We start from the raw sequence: 20932 nt of genomic DNA, 5'->3' as shown, positions 1-20932 counted from the left end.
TGAGTGGCCGTGGCGTTGTTTCATGTGACTGTGCCCACTTCAAATTGGTCTTTTCCTGTTTTTGAAAGTAACACATTTAAAAATGAACCTAAATAGTATCAAATAAATGCTACACACAAGCTTCTTGTAAAACGAGTTTCAGGTACAACGCGATTAAATAAAGGTTTATAGACGCTTTCAGATTTAACCGCGTTTTTTCCCTTCAGATGCTTATTTGGTTTAGAAGCTGATATTGCAGATCTGTTATTTGGAAATGTCACCGAGTCATTCTGAACCTACAGAAATCAATTGTGGTGCGAATGTAGTTTTAGCATCTATTTCCAGATTGAGACAGTGCATCACAGGAAACCGTCTGTCTTTAGATCTTTCCTCTTGGTCACATCCTGTTTGTACAACTTAAACCCCCGCGAGCCATCATTTTAGGGATTCCTACCTATAAAACCCAGAGAGCAGTCAAATGGTGGAAGTGGAAGCTAAATTGGCTAGTCATTCATATGTATATTAGGCTGTTAAGTAGGAATTCTGGAGGGAGGGGAGTGGGGGTGGGGGAGTGGAGTGTTTCAGTTTGCCATCTTGGGGAGAAATCAACACATGGGTGTATGTCCTTTGTTGCTGACATTTATTGATAAAAACAGTACAAAAAACCAACCATTTGTACACATATTTACAAATAATTCAACATTTTCAGCAATCACTCACAATCCTGGCACTGCCATGGTATCTGTAGTCTGCATTTACCACATGTGTATCTTTTGCAGCGAACACATCGCACAGTGGCCTGATTTTTCTTGCAGTTGTGTTTGACCTGACACGTGGCTCTTTTTCCAGGGTTAGGTGTGGAGGGTTCTGCCCGAAGCAACTGTTCTTTTCTTGCCTTCTTCGCAGCTACATGAGAGTGAGCCAACTCTGTTGCAAGCGCCACCAGGAAGTCCACCCGTCTTTCCTTCGTCCCGGTGCATGCTTGATACAGCACATGTGCATTCAGTGCTGCCATGTCAATCATGTTATAAAACACGGCGACTGGCCAGCGCCGTGTTCCTTTGCGGACAGTGTACTCCCGAACCATCTGGTCCATCACATCCACGCCACACTTTGTTTTGTTGTAAAGGGTGACAGTGTTTGGCTTCCTTTTGGTGGTGTTATCAGTCTGAACCACGCTGTGCATGCTGCTAAGAATATAGACTGTCTTCTTCCGTTTGGCTGCATACGCCGTCAGCGTGGAAGCAGAGGTTGAAAACACCTAAGAAATAAGATAAATTGTTATTTTCATAGCCCTTTTACACACAATGAAACACATAAACATAGAACCACAAAAGACCTGCAACATACCTGAGTGGTGAATACATTGCGATCTGTCTGTCTAGTGGATTGAGGAATTTCCCTGCGAATCCTGTTGACTGTGCCGAGGATGGTGGTTTTCCGTCCAAGAAGTTTTTGCGCAAGTGAAAGCGATGTGAAGAAATTGTCCGTGGTAACATTTCTGCCCTTGTCTAGGAATGGTTCCATCAGCCTCATTACTACATTTTCAGAAAGTCTCTCCCCAGTGGGACGACTGGGGTCCTTGCCAAGATATGGGAAGACATTGCAAATGTACTTGGATTTTAGGTCGCAGGCCACCCAAAACTTGATCCCAAACTTGTCAGGTTTACTTGCAATATACTGCAGGAAACTGCACCGAGTCTTTGATGGACCTAAAATCCAAGTACATTTGCAATGTCTTCCCATATCTTGGCAAGGACCCCAATCGTCCCACTGGGGAGAGACTTTCTGAAAATGTAGTAATGAGGCTGATGGAACCATTCCTAGACAAGGGCAGAAATGTTACCACGGACAATTTCTTCACATCGCTTTCACTTGCGCAAAAACTTCTTGGACGGAAAACCACCATCCTCGGCACAGTCAACAGGATTCGCAGGGAAATTCCTCAATCCACTAGACACACAGATCGCAATGAATTCACCACTCAGGTATGTTGCAGGTCTTTTGTGGTTCTATGTTTATGTGTTTCATTGTGTGTAAAAGGGCTATGGAAATAACAATTTATCTTATTTCTTAGGTGTTTTCAACCTCTGCTGCCACGCTGACGGCGTATGTGGCCAAACGGAAGAAGACAGTCTATATTCTTAGCAGCATGCACGGCGTGGTTCAGACTGATAACACCACCAAAAGGAAGCCAAACACTGTCACCCTTTACAACAAAACAAAGTGTGGCGTGGATGTGATGGACCAGATGGTTCGGGAGTACACTGTCCGCAAAGGAACACGGCGCTGGCCAGTCGCCGTGTTTTATAACATGATTGACATGGCAGCACTGAATGCACATGTGCTGTATCAAGCATGCACCGGGACGAAGGAAAGACGGGTGGACTTCCTGGTGGCGCTTGCAAGAGAGTTGGCTCACTCTCATGTAGCTGCGAAGAAGGCAAGAAAAGATCAGTTGCTTCGGGCAGAACCCTCCATACCTAACCCTGGAAAAAGAGCCACGTGTCAGGTCAAATACAGATGCAAGAACAATCATGCCACTGTGCGATGTGTTCGCTGCAAAAGATACACATGTGGTAAATGCAGACTACAGATACCATGGCAGTGCCAGGATTGTGAGTGATTGCTGAAAATGTTGAATTATTTGTAAATATGTGTACAAATGGTTGGTTTTTTGTACTGTTTTTATCAATAAATGTCAGCAACAAAGGACATACACCCATGTGTGTTGATTTCTCCCCAAGATGGCAAACTGAAACACTCCACTCCCCCACCCCCACTCCCCTCCCTCCAGAATTCCTACTTAACAGCCTAATATACATATGAATGACTAGCCAATTTAGCTTCCACTTCCACCATTTGACTGCTCTCCGGGTTTTATAGGTAGAAAGGTAGAAGCCTGGGGATGCTAGTGATAAAGGTTTATAGACGCTTTCAGATTTAACCGCGTTTTTTCCCTTCAGATGCTTATTTGGTTTAGAAGCTGATATTGCAGATCTGTTATTTGGAAATGTCACCGAGTCATTCTGAACCTACAGAAATCAATTGTGGTGCGAATGTAGTTTTAGCATCTATTTCCAGATTGAGACAGTGCATCACAGGAAACCGTCTGTCTTTAGATCTTTCCTCTTGGTCACATCCTGTTTGTACAACAACCTGTGGCTGAACACGACGAGTTTCCTCAGCTCAAATAATTCCTCGGCTAGAAGGACTCATTTAAATCAATGTTAGAAACTGTGTAGTTACAGGAGTCACGGACGTGCATTTCAGGATGGGACCAGCTCTTGAGTAAAAGCATCTAAACGCTTTTGTGACTGCAATTATATTTTTAAAATTGTGTCATTGAAAGGAAGTTTAGACGCCAACTAACATAAAAAATAACATCTAAAAGTCAGAAATGAAGAAGAAGGTATCTGCTTATTCATTGAGACACCACAGAGACTGCACCTATAAAAGGTAAAAATGATACCTGATTGAAATTTGGCAGCTGGCCCCGTAAAGGTCACCTCCCTCTGTTTGCCGTGTGTGGCCTACATAACAGGCCCAGCACACCAAACACAGTAACCCCGATTAGCAGCGGTCAGGCACTTTTACAGTTATGAGCACCCTGTGGCACACCAAAGTCAATCAGTGACATTTACTAAACAGATGAGTTATCAATAAATCCACCGATCAGGACAATGTTGTTGCAAGCTAGACAGTTTGTCATTGCCGGCTTTAAACATGCTTTTTTAATCCTGCAAGGCTGGGTGTGAGTATTTGTGGTTTTATTTTACACTTTGTACAATAACTACGTTGCTTTTATAACTGGAGGTCTGGAGAAAAGCGATTCAAACACAAAGCTTGAATTCATCTTACTGTGACATGGAGTTACAAAGGTAACACCGCATTCACCAATGATTTCGATTCTTAACCTCAGATTAAATAAGTGAGGCAAGGTTTCATTTTAAAGCAGCGTGCAAAAGCTTCAAGCGCAGCCTGTCTGCATTAGACATGTGAGTTGACACGTATTTACCAAAGCGGTCCTTCTCTTTGCTGCGTGGCTGACAGTAGACCACCACCTCCGACATCTCCGTGGCGACCACTGCCTTCTTCTCCACTTCCACCTGTTGTTTCATCTGATATCGAACAGAAAAACAAGTCACTTCCTGTTTGCACTGTAATGTGGACAGACCACCTATGAATATAGACGCCGATGTGGTTTTGCATCTTGCACTTTGCTTCGGTCAATACACAACCTTCCCGTAAGCTCACACAGATGATGCTCTTTTACATCATTTCTTTGCAGTTATAGTTTCTTCAGTTATTAGTTTTTACATTAATTTTGTATATTTTTAAATGATTTCAAATTACAACAACATTTGTCTTAAATTGCCCTACATCGTATCTGTGGTATCAGATAAGATACCACATGATCCTCTGTGAGCAAGCACTTTGTGACGGTGGGAAAGAAGAACTCTCTTTTAACAGGAAGAGAGCACCAGTAGAACCAGCCCCACTGACTGAACGGAGCATTTTGTGTCTCACTGTAGCAGTTTTTGTCGTTGTAGTTGTTAGTAAGTAACTTTGTATTCACTTGTAGTCACTTTGTATCTCGTTTAAAGTCACATTCACACAAGCCTAGAGAACATTGGTTGACACCCCAGTTGCTAGGGACGGGTTGGTTGCAAAGATGCATACACTGCTGCACCAAAGACCTGCTTGTGATTGCTTTGGTCGCGGGCAGATTCCTCCCATCACCAGTGAGATTTGCATTGGTTGGTTTCAGCATTAAAGGCAGAACTTTGGATGCAAACGTTCTGTTTTGTGCTGCAGTTTTTCCAGTTTCACTAACGCTTGGTGGTTAGTTTCCAACTGTTTGCATACAAGTTGATGTCTTCCATGCAATCTACAGGCAACCATGGCAATCAGCAGGTGACCAAAGTCTGTGGTTGCTGCTGGTTTTGCTGCAACCTCCAGCAATCGCATCCCAACAGGTTTTATGATGCGGGCTCTGCTTCCACAGAAGCATATCGCACTCACCTGTTGATCCTTGCTGTACTGCTGGTTCGCCGTTCTCTGAATAATGTCCCATGCCACCTTGTACCATTCAAACAGCTCTTCCAGAGAACCAGCAGTCAAGTCAAACTGCAGACTGTCTTCATCCTGGTCCTGCAAGGTCACTGCGTGGGGCTTCCCGTATTTACCATTCTTCACTACAAAAAGGAAGACAGAGAGGCCCAGTGATGTTTGACTCCCAAACTTTGTGCAAACTTTGAGGAATCAGGATTTAGTCGACGTGTATACAAACCCTAACGCAGTAATGACACATTTAGTCCAAACTGAGTTAAAGCCACAGAAAAATGCTCAGGACTGAACTAAACTGGACGACGCTGCTGTGTAATGTATATTAACTGTGCTTTTCCATTGTGACTGTGTGACACACCAAGATAACGAGTACTCACAGTTTTGAATGTTGCATTTGGAGATGTCCACGACGCCCTGACATAGTTCACCTAGTGGGTTATCTTCCATTTCCTGTTTTAGCAGACATCACAAATAGAGGTCGTTTTCAGTCACTTTCCACACAGATACAGTACAGTTGAACTCTGACCTGACTTCTAATCTTTACCTGCACTCTGATGACAGGTTCGGTGTTGCTGGACACTGGCTCCACGTAGTTAGCAGGAAAGAATAACTGTAACTTGCCACCGTGGTCTCCTCTGCACCTGTAATGAGCAGAATGAGTCACTTCAGTTCAATTTAGTTTGATTTATATTGCACCAACTCACAACAACAGTCGCCTCAAGGTGCTTTATACTGTGAGGCAAAGAGCTTACAAAACCAGACGACCCCCCTATGAGCAGCACTTTGGTGACCGTGGGAAGGGGAAAAAATCCCTTTTAACAGGAAGAAACCTCCAGCAGACTGAACAAGAAACACTCAGTGCATCACTCAGTGCTGTGCAGCGCAGAAAAGGGAGGATTGAGGGTCACCAGAGCCACAAGTAAGCCCGCAGTGTGAGAGGGAAGTGCTCTAATGGAGTGATACGGTACGACGAAGTCTTTAAGATAAGACGGGGCCTGAATATTCAAGACCTTGTATGTGATGAGAAGGATCTTACGTCACTCTGAGACAGGATGGTTCTAATTTTAGAGATACTGTGCAAGTGGAAGAAAGCAGTCCTACATATTTGTTTAATATGTGCAGTCTTAGAACATTGTGCTCTGTTAAGACAATAAGGTGCTAAGATCTTTAAAATATGATGGGCCCTGATCTTTCAAGCCTTTGTTTGTCAGGAGAAGAATTTTAAGTTCTGCATTCAACAGGGAACCAGTGAAGAAAAGCCAATATAGAAAATATATGGGCTCTATTTTTAGTCCCTGTCAGTATTTTGGAGCAACTAAAGGCTTTTCTGACAACCTTCAAAACAACATGAGAATAAAGGAATTACAGCAGTCCATGTAGCTCATGTCTGACACATAACTTCTGCGAGTGAGGAAGACTCATGAACGCATTGGAATCTGTCAGCTAAACACTATTCAAGCCAGCACAATACATTTTGATGATGTCTTCTACACTGTGTAATAATCAGTCAGCAGCATCAAATGCTGCACCGAGGACTCAGATCTAACAATAGAAGCACACAGACAAGTCCACTGTCAGAGGCCAGCAGAAGGAGATCGTTACTTAAAGATTGGTCTCTAATTACGAGACAGCTGCACCAAGAAATGGCTTTCTAATTATTTTATTACATCCACCCTGAAAGTCCGTTTGTATGTAGTCTGTTAATAAAGTCAAACTAATCAAATTTAAAAGCACTAACGGTAAGACGTGGAGTCTAACAGACTCAGAGTTCATTATTAAAGTTAGTTTAGAGCTCAGTAGGAGAGAAAGAGTCTAAATAATAAAGTTGCTGTCCTTAATGATACTTCTGTGTAAGTTGATGTGAAAAGTCCCGTGTTTGCAATTAGCCATGTTTATGTAAGGGTTACTGAGGGTTTGAAGTAACTGTTAGAATCATTTCATTGGTAAATTCAATCAAAAAAAACAACCCCCCACCCCCCCACACACACACACACTATGAGATAAAGGAGAACAACAGCCTGATACCTGCAGGCCTGACAACAGGAGATGTGTCACTGCTGTAACACCTGTAACATTCAGCAGTTTCCTCATTGCTCTGACACACACAACAAAACTATTGACCACACTACACACTAACTACACACTAACTACACAAGATTTGCGCTAAACGTCGCAAATCTCTCACGTCTCAAACACGCCGTCACTCCCCAACTTCCCCCTCCCTAAACATCTAAATGCCATGTTGCCATATCATTTTTTGATTGGTCGACATGGTACATTTTTCCACCAATAGGAAAGGGCAGGGGGAGGGGTTTGGTGTTGTTTTTGCTCTCACGCTTTCGAGCGTTTTCCTTATAAAACGCCGTTTTTACCGTTTCTTCACGCAGTAAATATAACCAACGACAGTATTCAGGAAGAAAACCAAACATATACGAATGTGAATCGCATCATTGGCTGTGGGATAAGGCGGCATCGTTCTAATCCCATACGGGAGCAGCCAGTCACTCACTGACTAACACTGCAAAACAGAATTGTTAAAGTTTTAATTTTAATTTCAATTCAGGTCAGATTATTTTTGTGCGCAACACAGATTTTGTGCGCAGAGACCGTGCCAGCAGTGCACAATTGTGCACGCGCGCAGCTTAGGGGGAACATTGGTAAATACCACAAATAGACCAAATGCGCTACAATGAGACACAAAACATCTAAAACAGACACAACAAGAAAAAAAGCACAAAAAGACAGAAATAAGAAGACACCAAGATGCCCAAAGAAATACACAAACTAGCTAAAAATCAACACAAAGTTGTTACATTAAGATACATCAGCAAAGACAAAAAGCCACTTCATGTCACTTCTAATTGGAGTCCGATCTCTACTGTTGAGGGCGGAGGGCCTTCTCCACATCTGTGTCACTAAATCAGTCCGTGGCCATGCCAACCACGTACATGCAAAGACACAAACTTGCGTGTGGACTCACCATCCATCAGCCTCTTTGGACACGTTGTGTATCAAAGCTCCTTGTTGAAAGCTCAGCTCATCTGGCCTCCTCGCCTGGTAGCTGTATAATGCCTTGACAGTATTTTTAGGCTAAAGGAGACAAACACATAGAATTGAGAACGTTAAAGGAACGATAATCAAAGAATACTCGACAACACACCACATGACCAAATCTGACTGCATACACACCAGCGAGGGCTCGATCTCATTGGGCTCCACATACGTCTTCACATCATATAAAGAGGCACAGTTCTTCTCCTGTGAAACACAGCGCACTGTTAGGAGGATATCATGACCTGACACTGACCTGAAATGTTCTGTAGTAAACTGTACAGTAAATGTTCTGAGTTTAAAATGATAAACCTTCCTCAGACTGATCACCATGTATTTTGACACTGAGGAATTTACTGGCTTTGCCACAAACTTTCCTAATTTACAGTCAGAGACGAGCAGGAACTCTACAACTAACATGGCAGTAAATACAATAAGTGATCAAATACTGATTTTTGTTTCTCCTTTTATTTGTGTGTGTTTTGTTTTTTTTAGAAAATTCTATGGTAGCTCAGAGAGGACAAGCACAGTCTCCGGAGTCGCACGCAGTGAGGATGTAACACTGCAGACAAAGATGCAAGGTAATGAGTGTTTTAATCACACGATTCATAAAATACTGCAGAGACATGTTTGCTAACAGCCATTTACTCTTAGCTTGTCACGTCCGCAGCTGTTCCGTTGCATTATTGCAAAAACCAAAAACAGTGAGTTTCCTTGAGTTTTCTAGCTGTTAGTGTGTTTGAACTCTTGGGGCTACCATAATTACCTGTTTCTCAAGCGCAAATGATTCACTAGTTTCCACAAACTTATTGCAACAGTGGCAGAATCTCTTGAAACTCACTGTGCTGAAGCGGTCGACCAGCTCGGGCGTGACCGGGTAACGTAGCTTAATCTTGCGATACAGCGGTTTCTTCCTAAAGTAGTTGACCAGCTCCACGAGGCTCTCGAACTCCGTAGTGGTGCCCAGCAGATACATGTTGCCCTCCTTCTGGATGCGGCAGTGTTTCACCTTACCGTCACCTCTGAATGACAGAAGTTGATAACAAATAGTTATGTTTGCAGTACTAAACCCGTTATGCAGATGCTCACGGTGGCAGTGTGTTCTGGCTCTGTCACCCCGATCATCAGATTTAGGTTGGAAAACACACATTTTAGCCCAACTTTGTCACTAATGGATCAGTGTCTGAATTAATGGAAAGTTTTTATGGAGATTACAGTTACATAATGAGGGGTCATCAACTTTATTTCACCCTTTATGAAATGACACATTTCAGTGGAGACACATTTGTTGAATTTCCTTTGGCACGGTACCTGAATGTGATGGCAAAGGAGTCTGGTTCTCCTTCTCTCTGCCGAATGAGAAAGGCTCCATCTCTGGGAATCCTCATTAGGTAATCCTCTGCCTGACCTCTGCTCAGGTTACTGTAGAACCACCTGCTCCACACAAACACAAGGAGGGTTACACCCTTACACATTCACAACCACTAGCACTTTATATAGCCTCTGTAGAAATTATCCACATATCTCACTTACAGCGGGGAAAATAAGTATTTGACACATCAGCATTTTTATCAGTAAGGGGATTTCCAAGTGGACCATTGACACAACATTTCCACCAGATGTTGCCATCAAGCCAAATATTGACGTCATACAAACAAATCAGAACATATAAGTATACAAGTTAAACCACAATAAATAAAGTGAAATGACACAGGGAATAAGTATTGAATACATGGAGATAACAAGGGGCAAAATGACATAGAAAGCCAGGAGATCACCTGAAATCTGTCAGTATTGATAGAGAAATCCTGTCCCCTATCAGTACTAATTGATATCAGCTGCTTTAGTCCTAATTGATGGCCTATAAAGGCTCCTCATTACCCAGAAGGCACACAGGAAAGACTTCATGATGGGTAAAAGCAAAGAACTCTCTCAAGATCTTCGTAATCTTATCGTTGAAAAGCATTTTGATGGGAATGGTTATAGGTGCATTTCCAGAATGCTGAATGTTCCTGTGAGCACTGTGGGGGCCATTATCCGGAAATGGAAAGTGCATCAGTTCACCATAAACCTGCCACGATCAGGTGCTCCACGCAAGATCCCTGTCCGAGGAGTCCAAAGAATAATCAGGAGGGTTCTCCAAGAGCCAAGAACCACTCGGACAGAACTTCAGGAAGACCTTGCATCAGCAGGTACTGTTGTTTCAAAGAAAACTATAAGCAATGCACTGAACCGCCATGGCATCCATGCACGCTCACCACGCAAGACTCCATTGCTGAACAAAAAGCATGTCAAGGCTCGGTTAAAATTTGCGCAACAGCATTTGGAGAAGCCTGTGGATTATTGGACGACTATAGTATGGTCAGATGAAAGCAAAATTGAACTTTTTGGCAGTCATTCTACACACCATGTTTGGAGAAGAAATGGCACTGCTCACCACCCCAAGAACACCATACCAACAGTCAAGTTTGGGGGTGGAAGCATCATGGTTTGGGGCTGCTTTTCAGCAAGGGGTACTGGCAGACTTCATATTATTGAAGGCAGGATGAATGGAGAGATGTACCGGGACATTCTGGATAAAAATCTGCTGCCATCTACCAGGAAGCTAAAAATGAAAAGAGGGTGGACATTTCAGCAAGACAATGATCCCAAACACAAGGCCAAGGAAACAATGAAGTGGTTTCAAAGAAAGAAAATCAAGTTGCTTGAATGGCCCAGTCAATCACCTGACCTAAATCCCATAGAAAATCTATGGAGAGAACTGAAGATTAAAGTTCATAAAAGAGGCCCAAGGAACCTTCAAGATTTAAAGACCGTTTGTGTGGAAGAATGGGCCAGAATCACTCCTGAGCAATGCAGACGACTGGTCTATCCATACAAGAGGCGTCTAGAAGCTGTAATCACCAACAAAGGCTTTTCTACAAAGTATTGAATAAAGTGTGTTCAATACTTATTCCCTGTGTCATTTCACTTTATTTATTATGGTTTAACTTGTATACTTATATGTTCTGATTTGATTGTATGACTTCAATATTTGGCTTGATGGCAACATCTGGTGGAAATGTTGTGTCAATAGTCCACTTGGAAATCCCCTTACTGATAAAAATGCTGATGTGTCAAATACTTATTTTCCCCGCTGTATCTTAACTGCACTACTGTAAATGCTGTATAAATAATCATTCTGTACAATACGATCATTTTAATTCTACAACTGTTTATAAATTGCATAGTTCATATTTCTGTATAGTTTCATATTTAGATCCTGTTCATAGCCTGTACATACTTATAGTGATAGGAAATTGTTAATGTATCTATCTCATGGCTAAAGCACTTCTGGATGGATGCAAACTGCATTTCGTTGCCTGGACTTGTGACATGTGCAATGACAATAAAGTTGAATTCTATTCTATTTATGCGGCATGTCTGTTTATCAGATGATGGCTTGGCTTTGACAGAAACAGGAGTTTTCTTTCTTCCATGCTCTTAAAAAAAAGGCTGAAAGAAGTGAGAGGGCAGTGACTACCCGTCCGTGGGTGTGCATGTGTGAAAGTGTGAAAGTGAGAAACAGAAGCTATGCATATGTGTGTGGGACTGAATGTGAGATGTAAGCTTAGCTACAGTAACACAACTAAAACTGGACATCGATGTGGAGCCCTGCATCAAACAAGGGTTTGGTTTTTTATTATAAGCTGAGAAGTTGTGAATGATTAACTCGTTATTTCTCATCACACTGCAAAATGATTCAGCACCCTGTGATGTCTGTGATGCATTTTAGCACTGTGGAACAAACCCTTCTTGCAGATGTGAGTCGGGTTTTGGTACGGCATCGGTGAGGCGCAGCTCAAAGTCCTGGCAGCGCAGTGGGTTGTCTCTGTAGTGCTGGATCAGGGCGTACACGCTGGGAAAGTGCAGGTTTGCCGTCATGTAGAAGGAGGTGTGTCCGCCCTCTGTGACGGAGCGAATGCGACAGTGCTGCACCCTCCCGCTTCGCCTGAAACACGTGCAAACAAATGACCGAAATGATGACATCGACATCAAGCTTTCTTCTCCAGTGTAGCAGAAACATGAAGCTACCAAAGTGTTTACAGCTGACCTATTCAGCTTCTAACCCTAACTGAATTCAAATTGAATATATTCTAGTCCGAGTTTCCATTTGAGTTTAAACGTGTTTTCGGCCTTATTTTGATAGATGCAGTGAAGCCTGACAGGAGAGACATCCAACAAAGGGCTGAGGGTCGTATTGGAGCCCAGACCGGCTGCTTATCCCACCGAGCTGAACCGGCGCCCTCAGTTTGTATTTTCTGTTCAAAAGTGTAACGTTTGGATTACAGTTTTTATTTCGTTATTGTTCTACTGACCTTATTTCCTTATTAAATTACTGAGTCTGGTTTGTGTCTGGTTTCTGTTTACGTCGTGATTTTCTAGGAATGACTTCAGTCCGTTGTGTTTTTTGGTTCTTGTATTTGTAGTTATTTGTAGTTATCTCCTACGCGTTTCCCTTTTCCATGTTCCTCCTCTAGAAGTTCATTCATGTTTCAGCGTTTCCTTGTTTCAGTTATGGCTATTGTTGGTTTCCTGTTGTCTCGTTGTCCTTAACAGTTTCATTTGTGTCTCCAAACTCCTGTGTTCAATCCCCACTACAGAGTGTGTGTGGGACGATCGTGGCTCAAGAGTTGGCAGTTCGTCTTGTAACCGGAAGGTTGCCGGTTCGAGCCCTGGCTCGGACAGTCTCAGTCGTTGTGTCCTTGGGCAAGACACTTCACCTAACGCCTACTGGTGATGGCGCGATATGGCAGCCTCGCTTCTGTCAGGGCAGCTGTGGCTACAACTGTAGCTGCCTTCACCAGTGTGTGAATGAATAGTGGAATTGTACAGCGCTTTGAGGGTCTCGAAAAGCGCTATATAAATGCAATCCATTATTATTGTGTGTTTCCAGTCTTCCCCGTGGTCTCTGTTGGATGGTCTGTTTTCACTGCTGTGAGTTTTCCCTCATTATCCTCAAGCTGAGGAATTTTGTTGGAATTTCATTCCCTGGATGTTTCACCCTTTTGTTGGGTTTTTATAGACATTACCACCAGCTTTTCAACTACGCTCTCATTTTGTTCTTTCCTTTCCTCTCTGGTTTAAATTTAGGTGCAGCTTTAATGCAAACTGTGACACACCAGGAAGTAGACACTTTATTTTTACTCTTGGTTATGTATGATAGAGAGGATCTCTCCTGCATCATCTATCTAAGGCACACAGCTCTGGCTGTGAGCACAGAAGCCCCGCCCATTTGCTGTTCAAACCTTCCATTTGTGAAGCGCAGCCAATCAGCTAAAACTGCTTCTTTCACACAGAGGATGATTTCAGTGCCTTACATTAATGTCACATTACATTAAACTTTAAATTGAGGAAAGGTAGATTAAGTACAAGAATAAAAATAATAATAGATCCTTGTTGAACCACACAAATTGAACACAGCGTGAAGCTAAGCTCAGTTAGCTATCCTGGCAGCTGATATAGAGTGTGCCAGTTAAACTGCTTTAGCCTGCTAACAACTGCTGTTGCCTCTGCAAGCCGCTTTGAAACCCACCTCTGTGAAAGCGCATGGAAGGACAGGGATGTGTGATCTCACTGCTGGCAAACAAATTACTGCAGATAATCAACAATCCTATTTTAACTAAAGTGGGAAAATTTGAATTTTCTGTTTTTCATATTCCTTCATGTAAATGATGATTTTATTAGTGGAAATCATTTAGTGGGTAAGGTCATTAGTTATGTTGTATAAAGTCAATATTCCTATTCATCATTAATGAGCACAGAAACCTCGAGGAAGGTTGTTTAAGTGCAAAAACTACTGAACACAGATGCCTCCTATGAGCCCTAAACAGGAAGAAATTCTTCAGGCTTATCTTTATTGTGTATTTCAGTGTTTAGTTATTGTTGATTTACTGACTGTTTTATATAGTGCACATTTTTATATAATTTCTTAATATTTCTTAAAAATCCCACACAGCATCTGTGCTTTCCACCATGGAGTAGGAGATGTGATGGTCAGATAGTAGTATAGCACACACTACAAGACACATTCTCACAGCAGAGCAAACTTTACATTTTTCTGAGCCCCATTCTCAAATCTCTCGCCCTTCTCGTTTCCTATACTACATGACGCCAAGGTCCCACCCTTAGAAAGCGAACACAGAGGGGGAAGGACAAACAGAAATTAGTGCTGGTGTGTAAATCTGATGAAAAAAAACATGGGACACTGTACCAGAAGGAGAGCGTATAGTCTGTAACGAAGGTATCGCTCTGTCGGACCAAGAAGGTGCCGTCTCGTCCGCTGGTCTCTTTGCAGTAATCTTGGATCAGCCGCTCGGCCATCTGCCTGCCTTCCTTCATGCGACCGTGGAACCACGGCTCCGAGCAGTGAAGGTCCTGATACTGAAACGTCACAAAAACAAAAGTTCTATCAACACTTTTCTAAATTATTGTAAAAGTTCTGTTAATAACTTGGAGCTGAAGGAGTCAGGGTTAGGGCTCCAGCATTTCTCACTAATGACGAGTGAAATTATCACAAGATGAATATTACAATAAACTCGAGCTTAGTCATCTATAATCATAAAATGCTATTTTTTATTACAAGAGTAACAAGAATCAAATGAATCAGGAGGAGCTATTTTTCTGTTTTAAAACCATATACTTAGTACTTTCACTTTAGTATCGTTGTACTTTGGAAATAATAACTAATCTAATATAATATAAGACATCATTCAACATCATTCAACATCCCCTTTTCGCTTCTTTACAGCTCATTGCACCACATGTCCAAAAAAGATGCATAAACCTGATATTTGAAGTTTGCTACTAAACTTTGGTTTTTACCTTCCTGGGATCCTCTTCCTCATCCTCGTACTCTTCTGCATAGTACAGCTTGTCGTCAGAGATCACACAGTAGTGCTTGTTCCAGCGCTGACAAAGAGAAATGAACATTTACATTTCCACCTTCCCATGCAAAACATGCCACTTGTTCAGGAAGCTTTTCAAAGAGCAACAGGGACACAAAGCGTCGGGCGCTGCTTTCGCTCAGTGAGGTCAATGAATTACAGAGAGATGACAAAAAATTGCAGACGCACATGAGCACCCAGCATAGCGCAGACACGAGTCCGTTTGTTACGCTACAGTACTAACGCAGCTGTTTAACACTATATTATCATAATAGAGGCAAAAAGTGGCAAGAACCGTCAGCCCTGAATCCAGAGAAATTCATTGGATTTGACTGGATTTAGCTACATTTAAATGACATAACTGAACACATTTAATCTCAGAACCTCAAACCTCTCTCATCAATGGCACACACTGATATGTGGGGTAATACCTGATCTACAGGGTCCCAGATCTCCAGGTCTCCTTCTTTCTGTCCCTTTCTAACATCCTTGACGGTGAATCCTCCCTCCATGTTGATCTTCTTGTGCTGCTCAAAGAAAACAAGGAGAGCACCGTTTTCAGGAATTATGACAAATCGTTTCCACTGACGCGCGGATGCGCTCAGACCACATTACCTTGAGTATGATCTTGCCCTTCAGCTGCGTGGGTGAAGGCAGCTGCTCGGCCAGGTGCTCCACGGGTTCGATCAGCAGTTTGTCTCCAAATACTTCTCTGAAAGTACGAGCCATCTGACGCTGCTGATCTACAGGGCAGTGCTCCTCTATGGACAGAATCACCGGGAACCTGAGACAACGAGACGTGGTTACCGAGATGTTCTGAATGGTCCAATGAAAAAACAGAATCCTTCCCAATGAATTAAGAGGCTGACAAAAAGTTCTTAAATCATCACATTGAATCGCTGCTTCTGCAGTTTAGCTCAGATCTTTGAATTCACAGAACTGCAATGTTGATTTATCTGGATCCATCATCAGCTTATATTCAGATCTAACAGCAGTCAAAGGCAGCATTTTTTGAGTAACACGTCTGGTTGTTTTGATTCTTACTCTGAGGTGACAAACGCGTGCTCGTTTATCGCTCTGACCACATCCTCAAACTTGATCTTCGTCGTCCTGCTCCAGCCATGGTAAATGATTGGCTCCCCGGGGCCCTCCCAGCAGTCCACTGTTTGCATTCAGTAACACACAAAGAGACACTGTGAACACACTGAGTGAGCAAAAAAACCTCTTATTAAAAACTCTTGTTTTACATGTAATGGTATGAGTCATGTCCAAAGTTAAAGCAATCAACTGTGGTTCTGTGACATTTACGTCAAACGTTACTAAGCATTAAATAAGAGTTTGGCCAAATTAAGCTGAAAAGCCCCAAAACATCGAGTGGACAGGGTGGTTAATTTATATGTTAGAAACCATATAAGACAGACAAGAGTTAAAATAAATCTTATTTCAGTCACTGATTTTTGTTCTGCCTACATTAACATGTGTCTTGAGGGAGCCAATCAAAAGTGGACAGCTCAAAATCAAAGTTCTGCTCTCACATCTCGACGAGGGCCTGCGATCACTTCTTGCTCACTTTGATACAAACTAGCATGCACAGAGTTTCCATTTTCAAAGATCAAATGTGTAATCAGCAGCCGTGCACTTAGAGAGAACCGACAACTTAGAGACTGTGACGTTAACCGCGAGTTTTTGGGCAAACACGTGGAGACCCCAGCAGTCGCTCTGACCTGCACCAGCCAACTTTCTTTCGTTTTTTTTTTTGGAAGCATATTTGATGAATGAGATATTGGGGCAGGAGCATTACTGAGTGTTAGAGCTGGCTCGCTGGTCTGTAAGGCGTACAAAAGACTTTATCGACTATTCAATACTTGTTAGTGTCTTTTACACTTGGACATTGTATTAAAATCGGCAGCCTTGCTCAGGACACATCTACACACGCTGGTAAAAGCATGCGGCCGTAGCCCAGTCAGCCCAGATTACGCTGAGACGTTGGTTTGAATGATCAGACGTCACTGCTTGCTTCCTTCCTTCGTCACCGTCTTTGAGCTGTCCACTTGCAACAGAATCACTCAGGATGCATGCTAATGCCGGGCCCGAACAGTGGCGTCATTCGGGTGCAGCACACGCCGGGAGTTTGATACTAACATTCGACGCAGCGGCATCCCAGACGCAGACAGCGGACATAAGCCTCTGTGGACGACTCGCTGCGAATCTGATCACCTGTCAGGTAGCTGTTGAAGAGCAACAGGAGACATTTTATCTTTCACACATAGAGACATTTAAACCAACAGTATGTGGAAATATTACTGAGCATCATTAGTATGTGTGACGGAGTCAAACTGACGTGTTGTGTGAGGAGTTGACCCAGTAATGCGACAAAGGGTTGTTCATGTCCACGTTGCTGATGTCTGAGAACTTCTCATCCCAAATACAATTCTCCTTGGAAAACAGGAAGCCGAGGAACTGGAAGAGGAGAAACGCTTCAGATTTCAGAGTAATCTAACCCGTTCCCCCAGCCCCGCCCCTGCAGACTCCACAACGCTGTAGAACTGCTACGGGATGATTGTGTATTCACTTAAACACTCCAAAAACTTAAAGACTGCTTTCTGTTGATCAGAATTTCGAGCAAGTTTTTTAACACAACTGCATTCCTGTCAAAACTCAGTTTTAGCATCGATTGTCAAACTTGGTGCAGAAGAAGGAAGATGGTGTCCACTCATGTTGGTGCTGAATACCTCGCTCACGGTGAACTCCGGGTCATTGGTTTTTCTCATGGTGTCATCAATAAAGGTTGTCATCAGCTCTCTGACTTGGTTCAGATCATTGGCCCAAGTTTCCTGATGGATGAAAGGGCCAAAATAAATAAATAAATAAATAACTAAAAATCACACATCAGACTGCGACGGTTCATTTCAAACACTTTTTTTCTAGTCCCAGAGCTGTGTGATGTCAGCGAAAGAGGAAATCCATAAACATGCTGCTCTCTGTATATGAGGAAATCAGATGAAAGCCTTAGCAGACTTTAGAGAGAGGAGGGGAACTACATGGCTTGCTTTAGATAGAGTGTAAATTAAGTAACCGCACCACAGTCAGTGGCGACTAACGGAATAAATGTACCGCCCTTACGTATTTAAAATGCAAAATATGAGTAACTGTATTCTGTTAGAGTTACTGTTTGAAAAGGTGGTATTCAGTTACTTTGTTGAAATAAATAATTTCCCCCAGGGATCAATAAAGTATTCTGATTCTGATAAATGGATTGCACGGCAGTCTTTTCCTGTTTCATATGTTCAGCTTTGCTCTCTCTAGTTTTGGTAATTCCATGCACAAAACACGCATTAAGAGGCTCTAATGTCTGTGTCTCAGTCTCGCGGCCCATGTCACCCCTAGTTGCACGCCGCATAATGACTTGAAGAAATATTTTTAAAAATTATTCACAAAATGATTTAATATGAAGGCAATAGGCAGAGTGTTACAGGCATCGGCCCAAAGAATGTAGCCTGATGGGCAGTGTAGTCCGTGCTGCAGGGAGAATGGACCCGTGATGTTTCTGTGAGCGAGGAGGGAGAAAAAGGAAAAGTAGGAGCTGTCACCGAGCAGAACCAGGAGCTGGAAGCATGTAAATATAATAATAACCACTGCAGCCAAGAAGAGTGCCTGACGAGCCCAGCTGTAAGTAAGCTGTTAAGACTCGACTGTACACTGTGTTCGTGTTTGTAAGCAGCCTTTCAACGCCTCTCTCTGTCTCTCGCTAGCAAACTTGACCCAGACAACAAAGTAAAGCTAGTTTTCAGCTACGAGCCCGACACGAACCGGACGTATTAGCCAGAGGTCCCTTTACTACAGTTCGGAGCCGCGGACCTGTTTTATATACGAGATCGCTGCAAAAAGTGCAGCCTTACCTAATGTCCACCTACTGTTACTCATTTATATTAAGATTTAAACATCTAGTTGGTGTTGGTATGGAGAGTAACCGTCAGCAATAGTAATAAATCACACAGCAATAGTTCATTCATGTAGTTGCAAAAAGCATGATAATATATTAAGTAATCCAAAGTATTCAGAATACATTGCTCTCATTGAGTAACGTAACAGAATATGTTACAAAATACATTTTGGGGCATGTAATCTGTAATCTGTAGTGGAATACATTTTAAAAGTAACCTTCACAACACTGGCCACAGTACAGTTAATTTAGGTCCTTTTAAGTGTGAAGGGGAGTGTTTTTAATCTGCATATCGGTCCAGCGAGCACACTGAACTCTTCTGCTGTAAGAGCACGATAAATGAAAAGGAAGAAAAGGAAAAACAGTAAATTCTATAACTGGTCCCAGCTGTTGATGACTGCACTGTGGTGAATCTGGGAACCACCTAGTCAGCAATCTACAAACTGTCTTTGGGCCAAAGCTGACCAGGGGGGCCAAGCAGGCTCCATCTGAGACATTCAGCCCTGTGCTGACATTCAAAGAGACCAGCGGCAGACAGCGAGACACTTCGGTCATCACTCTGTGGCCTTCAGGTGGCTGCTGTTACAGCCAGATTACAAAACAAATTGATGCACAGTTATAAAATCTACCAAATCAAACACACACCGATTCTGAACCATTTTAGTACAGCCCAAAATAGCTTCATCAGCCACATATATTTCTGTAATATACAACTGTCGACACAAGAGTTACATTTCAGTGTGCGTTCTGTTAGCAATAAGCTAATATTGCTAACATATAGATTTAAGTACTGCAGCTCATTTAAAAATCAAACCAGAGGCGAGTTCAGTGCACAGCTGCAGGGCTAAAACAGGGCAACAAAACCAAGATAAACTTCTCTGCACAGCGAGGAAGTCAATAATGAATGATATCATATCACTGTTCCCCTTCCTTATAAATAAGAACTGAACATAAGCTAACCTTCCATCATCCGCCAGCTCACTGGTGACTTGTTGGGGGTAAACTTTGCTAGTCTGCAAATCTTTTAATGAGAAAATCTGTAATGCCGAGATGAAAGTAAAAATGAAAGTAACATTTTCTAGTTTCTGAAAATGTGCCCGTTTAGAAACCCCAACCTTACCCCTACACCTGGACGAGTCGCTGGTGACCTGATATCATAGTCAGGGCTGCACATAAGTGGCCCGTAGGTGCGCATTCGCTGTCAAAATAAAAGATGCGCACCAGATAAGAAGTTGCAATGTGCGTTTGCGTCCATATAAAAGGCACTGTTTTCATCCGCTAGAGTGGGATTTTCACAGCATATTCCGCACCACATCTTTGTGCGTTCATCATTTGTTTGAAGCCAGCTCACCTCCTGCAACCACTTTTCCGAGAATACGTGCTTCTTTTGCGGTTCGGACTCCTGACATTTCTTTGGAGGTGGAGGAACACCACAGTAATTGCTTAAAGGAGCTTCTTCGACATCTTGAGGAGTTCTAAACAAATGTCTGTCCTCCTCCAGAAAATCTTATGTACGCAAACGTGCGTTGCAACTTCTTATCTGGCGCGCATCTTTTATTTTGACAGCGAATGTGCACCTGCAGACCACTTATGTGCACCCCTGATCATAGTACCACCCTATTAGAGCACTTCGCTCTCGCTCTGCAGGCCTACTTGTTGTTCCTAGAGTATTTAAAAGTAGAATGGGAGGCAGAGCCTTCAGTTTTCAGGCCCATCTTCTGTGGAACCACCTTCCAGTTTGGATTCAGGAGAAAGACACTATCTCTACTTTCAAGATTCAAACTTTCCTTTTTGCTAAAGCATATAGTTAGGGCTGGACCAGGTGACCCTGAGTCCTCCCTTAGTTATGCTGCAATAGGTCAAGGCTGAAATCAGGAAACAAAATCCAGGAGCAACAAGAGGTGATGAGACAAGTGGAAACAGGTGGGGAACACAGCAGGAAGTAATGAGAGGACAAGACAAG

At 42.7% G+C, this 20932-nt stretch overlaps 1 protein-coding gene and 1 long non-coding RNA gene across 2 annotated transcripts in view; one reads left to right on the top strand and one right to left on the bottom strand.

The window, feature by feature from the left end:
- Window positions 1-20932, bottom strand: part of plcg2 (phospholipase C, gamma 2) — a 55556-nt gene that overhangs the window by 11214 nt on the left and 23410 nt on the right. Inside the window, exons 10-26 of the mRNA XM_026172483.2 lie at window positions 17759-17860; window positions 17368-17486; window positions 17169-17254; window positions 16071-16188; window positions 15642-15810; window positions 15458-15553; window positions 14965-15051; window positions 14354-14523; window positions 11891-12091; window positions 9412-9534; window positions 8942-9122; window positions 8239-8307; window positions 8030-8139; window positions 5594-5690; window positions 5427-5499; window positions 5005-5177; window positions 3998-4100 (exon numbers count right to left, since the gene is read on the bottom strand). Coding sequence (XP_026028268.1) covers window positions 3998-4100; window positions 5005-5177; window positions 5427-5499; window positions 5594-5690; window positions 8030-8139; window positions 8239-8307; window positions 8942-9122; window positions 9412-9534; window positions 11891-12091; window positions 14354-14523; window positions 14965-15051; window positions 15458-15553; window positions 15642-15810; window positions 16071-16188; window positions 17169-17254; window positions 17368-17486; window positions 17759-17860 — 2077 coding nt within the window. The remainder of the gene's footprint in view (window positions 1-3997; window positions 4101-5004; window positions 5178-5426; window positions 5500-5593; window positions 5691-8029; window positions 8140-8238; window positions 8308-8941; window positions 9123-9411; window positions 9535-11890; window positions 12092-14353; window positions 14524-14964; window positions 15052-15457; window positions 15554-15641; window positions 15811-16070; window positions 16189-17168; window positions 17255-17367; window positions 17487-17758; window positions 17861-20932) is intronic.
- Window positions 8346-12493, top strand: LOC145429653 (uncharacterized). Its single transcript, XR_013909918.1, has 2 exons — window positions 8346-8681; window positions 12290-12493. It is a non-coding gene; the product is annotated as an uncharacterized LOC145429653 (long non-coding RNA).

This window comes from Astatotilapia calliptera, chromosome 7 (assembly GCF_964374335.1).
Source record: "Astatotilapia calliptera chromosome 7, fAstCal68.1, whole genome shotgun sequence".
Taxonomy (NCBI): domain Eukaryota; kingdom Metazoa; phylum Chordata; class Actinopteri; order Cichliformes; family Cichlidae; genus Astatotilapia; species Astatotilapia calliptera.
The sequence above is the reverse complement of the archived record's forward strand: the minus strand, read 5'-3'. Positions and strand labels throughout refer to the sequence as shown.